Source organism: Erythrolamprus reginae, chromosome 8 (assembly GCF_031021105.1).
Source record: "Erythrolamprus reginae isolate rEryReg1 chromosome 8, rEryReg1.hap1, whole genome shotgun sequence".
In the NCBI taxonomy this organism is placed as follows: Eukaryota; Metazoa; Chordata; class Lepidosauria; order Squamata; family Dipsadidae; genus Erythrolamprus; species Erythrolamprus reginae.
In genome coordinates this window covers 19,432,762-19,438,987 of record NC_091957.1, presented here as the reverse complement: position 1 = coordinate 19,438,987, position 6,226 = coordinate 19,432,762, and the positions used below count along the sequence as shown (strand labels likewise).

Below are 6,226 nucleotides of genomic sequence, written 5' to 3'. Positions count from 1 at the left end.
TTTTCTTAAGCCCAACAGTTGGATGTGTACATCCAGATACTACTGGCTCAGAGTGATAGAACGGCGGAATGCTTATCTCACCAATAGTTTGTATATTTGTGGCTTCTTGGCACATCAGATGTTGAAAAAGCCAGGTATAAGTGACAAAATGGGAAACTGGGTTGAAGTTATGGTTGTTCGGGAACTGATAAAATGGAATTATGCCAAACCCAAACTTCTTACGGGGGTCATTTATGTTGCAAGATCTAAAATGGACACCTAACATCAAAAAAAGTCATCAAAAAAGCACAACAAAGAATGTCCTTTCTGCGCCAACTCGGAAGTCTCAAAGTGTTCAAAAAGCTGCTGATACAGTTCTACAGAGGAATCATTGAGTCTGTCATCTGCACCTCTAGAACTGCCTGGTTCGGTTCTGCAACCCAACAAGAGCGACACAGACTTCAGAGTAGAATCAGAACTGCAGGAAAAAAAATTGCTACCAAATTGCTTTCAATTGAGGACCTACAAAAAGAGGTCCGTAAAAATATCTACAGACCCTTTGCATCCTGGACATACATTGTTTCAACCCCTATCCTCAAAATGACGCTATAGAGCACTGCACACCAAGACAACTAAACACAAGAACATTTCCCCCCCCAAACGCCATCACTCTGCTAAACAAATAATTCCCTCAACACTGTCAAAGTATTCACTAAATCTGCACTACTATTAATCTTCTCATAGTTCTCATCACCCATCTCCTCCCACAAATGACGGTATGATTGTATCTTTGTTACTTGTATCCCTATAATTTATATTGAATGGTTCCTAATATGATTTGTTTGCTTATTTGTACCTGGACTATTATTAAGTGTTGTACCTTATGTTTCGTGATGAATTTATCTTTTCTTTTATGTACACTGAGAGCATATGTACCAAGACCAATTCCTTGTGGGTCCAGTCACACTTGGCCAATAAAGAATTCTATTCTATTCTATTCTGTTCAGTTCTATTCTTTACTCTTACTCTGTTCTCTTCTGTTCTATTCTATTCTACTCTAATTCTACTCTTATTCTATTCTATTCAATTCTATTCAATTCAACTCTACATGATTTTAATGATTTGAAGATTTTAGAAATGAGCATTATGTCACTATGATATGAACTAAGCAAAAGTAAAAATTCCACTGGGGTAGATAAATTTTTTGGAATACAGGTTACTGTTGACCTACAACAGTTCATTTAGTAACGGTTCAAAGTTACTACAATACTGAAAAAAGTTGACTTAACTACTGTTTTTCAGTTACAACCATTGCAGCATCCAACGGGTCCAAAGATGGGCTACAAAAATGGTGGAAGGTCTTAAGCAGGAAAGACTTTATGAACTCAATCTGTATAGTCTGGAGGACAGAAGGGAAAGGGGGGGACAGGATCGAAACATTTAAATACGTTTAAGGGTTGAATAAGGTTCAGGAGGGAAGTGTTTTTAATAGAAAAATGAACACAAGAACAAGGGGCCACAATCAGTTAGTTGGGGGAAAGATCAGAAGCAACGTGGGGAAATATTATTTGACTGAAAGAGTCGTAGATGCTTGGAACCAACTTCCAGCAGACGTGGTTGGGAAATCCACAGTCACTGAATTTAAACATGCCTGGGATAAACATAGATCCATCCTAAGATAAAATCCAGGACATAGTATAAGGGCAGACTAGATGGACCAGGAGGTCTTTTCTGCCGTCGATCTATGTTTCTGTGCTTCTTAGGGCCATGTAATTGAAATTCAGACACCTGGCAACTGACTCATATTTATGACAGTCGCAGTGACCCAGGGTCACATGATTCCCTTTGGCGACTTTCTGACAATCCCAGTCAACAGGTTCACTTAACAACTTTCTTACTAACTCAACACCTGCTGTGATTCATTTAACCACTGTGGCTGTAAAAGGGGGCAAATTTAACAAATTTTCACTTGGTGACAGAAAATTTTGGGCTCAACTTTTTGGGGGTCATAGGTCGAGGGTTGTACCTGTAGCATCCACAGGAAATAATTGTATCATGAAGGGAGAGAGAGAAAAAAATTCACTCAGAATCTCACAGTTTGAAATCCACACCAGTAGGGGGTGATATTTCCTCTGTGTATCATACAAATTGTGATAAGAAAGGTGAGCATCCCTTATATTAAATATTAGGAGCATGGGCAAATTAATTGCATCGTCTTCAAAAAGAATGTTTGGTTTAGAAACATAGAAGATTGAAGGCAGAAAAAGAAAAAGTTAATCTTTCCCTAGGCCCCGTTTGCGTATATCTGTCGGCTCGTCAAAATTCGCTTTGCTTTTACCTTCAGGAACTCCAGGCAATGCTCCGAGGCGGCTCATCAACAACAACCCTGGCAGGTAGATCGAAAAGAAACCCCATCCCCAGTGAGTTTCTTTGACTTAGCCCCTGTCAAACCACTAGGCCTTGCTACTCCTGTTGTGGGCCAGATCTTTCCAACTGATTGTCCTTTCTCACACCCGTCGTCACTCCCCTCACCATCTTTTCCTGCCCCCAGCCGCCTTTTCAAAACGGAGGCTGTCAGTCTACTATTTCCCCCCCCCCAACACAATCACTCTGCTAAACAAGTAATTCCCTCAACACTGTCAAACTATTTAATAAGTCTGCACTACTATTACTACTATTTTTTCCCATCATTCCCATCACCCATCTCCTCCCACTTATGACTGTATGACTGTAACTTGTTGCTTGTATCCTTAAGATTCTTATTAATATTGTTTCTTCATTGCTTATTTGACCCCTATGACAATCATTAAGTGTTGTACCTCATGATTCTTGACAAATGTATCTTTTCTTTTATGTACACTGAGAGCATCTGCACCAATGACAAATTCCTTGTGTGTCCAATCACACTTGGCCAATAAAGAATTCTATTCTATTCTTTTTTAATTTTTCCAGACTTTTAAAAAAATGACATTTCAATAATTTAATAGAACTATGCCCGATTTTTTTTATGTTTGCTACATTTCTTGTATCACTTCTTTGTAGATTATATATTACATTGCATGTTTATATATTCCTTTTAAAACATCCTTTTGCATTTTATTCCCATCTTTACCTTTTTTACCACTCCAATCATACCAATAATTCCAAATTTCATGATACTCTGAGTTGCTAGCTCCCTTGATCTCCATAGTCAGCCTATCCATTTCTGCATATCTATGGTGTTTCTATGGTGTTCTATTCTATTCTATTCTAATCTTGACAAATGTATATTTTCTTTTATGTACACTGAGAGCATCTGCACCAAAGACAAATTCGTCGTGTGTCCAATCACATTTGGCCAAGAAAGAATTCTATTGTATTTTATTCTGTTCTGTTCTATTCTACTCTATTCTATTCTTGACAAATGTAGCTTTTCTTTTATGTACACTGAGAGCATCTGCACCAAAGACAAATTCGTTGTGTGTCCAATCACATTTGGCCAAGAAAGAATTCTATTGTATTTTATTCTGTTCTGTTCTATTCTACTCTATTCTTGACAAATGTAGCTTTTCTTTTATGTACACTGAGAGCATCTGCACCAAAGACAAATTCGTTGTGTGTCCAATCACACTTGGCCAATAAAGTCCTCGGAGGAGGTGGCATATAAATCGAATAAATAATAATATTCTGTTCTATTCACACGTGTGACACATATATGTGGGTGGCAGAACCAGCTCTACCATAGACACACACACACATACCACAAACACACAGGAAAGGTAGCTGCTTTGGCACCCATCCCCAGAGACCGTGGTGTCTCTTCCTACCGCCTGCCTTCACCCTTCCCTCCCGGGGGGAGGTTTTGGTACAAACAACCCGCCCAAAGAAAGATCTGCTCCAAAGGGACGTCGGTAGGTAGGCCCGCTTTTGTACACCTGGCTAGCCTCGAGACCGGGTCGGCCCCTGGGGCTGACCCACCTGTCCTCCCCCTCCCCCCCCACCCTCCGCCCCCCTTCCCACCTGGACCGCGTGGGCGGTCCTCCCCGCCTGCATGCCTGAGCATCCCACGGGCTCCCCACCTGCAGCTCCTCCCCGCATGTCACACACACACACACCCCAGCCAGCCCAGCGCAAGCAACAAAAAAACCGCCCGCCCGCTCCGTCTTTTTCTGCAAGGTCTGCAAACCACAGGCTTTTTTTTTTGCCCAGCCGGGCTGATTCTCTTCTACCCCCGCCCCCCTCAAACCCCTCCTCCCCTTTTGCTCCGGCTGTGGCGGCGCGCCCGCGCGCATGTGCGTAGCTTCGCCTTTTGCAGAACGGGGAGGAGGCGGAGGAGGGAGGAGGCGAAGCCAAGCCCGGAGGGAGGCGGCGCCGGTTCCTGGAAGAGCCCCAGCCTGGGGAGTTGGTCACATTCTTGGCCGGCATTCAAGAGAGCTGAGCAGACACCAACAAAACAGAGGCGGAGGAGGAGGAGGAGGAGGAGGCGGCGGCGGAGCAGAAGGAGGAGGAGCTCCAGCCAAAGCAGCCAGCAGCAGCATTAGCGCCCCGCCACATCGCCTGTTTTGCCTGCCTTTGCCTGCGCTCATTCCGGGGCTGGAAGCGGCCAGGCGAGCCGGGGAAAAGCGGCAGCCGCAATCCAAGGACGCCCCAGCAGCCGCAGCTGGACTACCGGTTCGGGAGAAGGAGAAACCTCCCCGCTGCTTGCTTGGCCGAGGGGGGGAGCACGATCCGGGACCCTTTCCCTTCTCTCTCCGGGCGGAACATGGACAGAAAGGCAGCGGCTCCCCCTTCACCGCCGCCGCCCGGAGTTGCCGCTTGGACCTCGGACGGCGCGCCCTCAGCGTTGCTAGCAGCCTGGTTTTGGTTCCCCCCCCCCCTCTTTCCTTCCTCCAGATCGGTTTTGATCCCCCTAATTTTTTGGGGGGGGGTCTTTTTTTTTTCTCCACGGGGAGGGGGGGAGGAAAGCGAAAGCGCACCTCCCCCGCAGCAGCAGCCGTGAGCGGCTTTCTCTCTCCCTTTCTTTTGGTAACTTTCTCCCCTTCTCCCCCCTTTTCCCAGATCTAGCTTTCTCTTTCTCTCGCTTTCCCTTTTTCGCCGAGAGAAAGTGATTGATTCCCCTCCCCTCTTTCCCTTGAAACTTGGGAGGCGTCTGGGGTGGGTGGGTGGGGGGTAAAAAGAAGAAGAAGACCCGAAGCGAAAAGAAGAGGAGAAGCGCCCCGCGCATCCCAAGAAAGAGGCAAAAGCAGCGAGACATGTGAGATTGGCTGCCTCCTCTCTCGCTCCGGCGTCCCGTATTTGGAACCGGGCAAGGCGGCTTGTTTTTGGAGGAAGGCCGTGTTTTTCATCCCTCTTTGGAAGAACCCCGAGAAGAAGACCCTCTTTTCCCCCCGAGGAAAGGCTGGAATCGGGGCGCTTTTCCCGGGCTCCCCGCCAGGCGAGAGGAAAAATTGGGCGCCGCAGGAACCCGGGACGCGGCGGGCGGTGGCGGTGGCCCCCGCCGGCAGGCCGCCGAAGATGGAGACGATGCCCGGCCGGAGCGGCTTCCAGCCTCACCCGGGTCTGCAGAAAACCTTGGAGCAGTTTCATCTCAGCTCCATGAGCTCCTTGGGCGGCCCGGCTGCCTTTTCGGCGCGCTGGGCTCAGGAGCTCTACAAGCGGGGAGAGCGCCAAGGAAGCAGCGGCGGCGGCGGGGATGCCTTCCTCCTCCTCCTCCTCCTCTTCGGCCTCCGCCGCTTTGGCCCCCGAGCCCCCCCTGCCTCCCCTGCCCGCCATCCCTCCCCCTCCGCCTCCGGTGATGCCGGGCCCTTTCTTCCTGCCTTCTGACCGCTCGACGGAGCGCTGCGAGACGGTGCTGGAAGGCGAGACCATCTCGTGCTTCGTGGTGGGCGGCGAGAAGCGCCTCTGCCTGCCCCAGATCCTCAACTCGGTCCTGCGGGACTTCTCCCTCCAGCAGATCAACGCCGTGTGCGACGAGCTGCACGTCTACTGCTCGCGCTGCACCGCCGACCAGCTGGAGATCCTCAAAGTCATGGGCATCCTACCCTTCTCGGCGCCCTCCTGCGGCCTCATCACCAAAACCGACGCCGAGCGGCTCTGCAACGCGCTGCTCTACGGCGGCGCCTTCCCGCCGGGACGCTGCAAGAAGGAGCTGGCCGGTGGCGGCGGCGGCGGCGCTTTGGACCTGGAGCTGACCGAGCGCAGCTTCAAGATCTACCACGAGTGCTTTGGCAAGTGCAAAGGCCTGCTGGTGCCCGAGCTCTACAGCAGC

At 48.7% G+C, this 6,226-nt stretch overlaps 1 protein-coding gene across 1 annotated transcript in view; it reads left to right on the top strand.

Moving 5' to 3' along the window:
* Positions 1 to 5,123: 5,123 nt before the first annotated feature.
* The window catches only part of SKI (SKI proto-oncogene), a 150,913-nt gene continuing 149,810 nt past the window's right edge, over positions 5,124 to 6,226 (top strand). The window contains 2 exon segments of the mRNA XM_070759117.1: positions 5,124 to 5,616; positions 5,618 to 6,226. Of these exon segments, the coding sequence (XP_070615218.1) occupies positions 5,473 to 5,616; positions 5,618 to 6,226 (753 nt within the window). The 5' untranslated portion in view covers positions 5,124 to 5,472.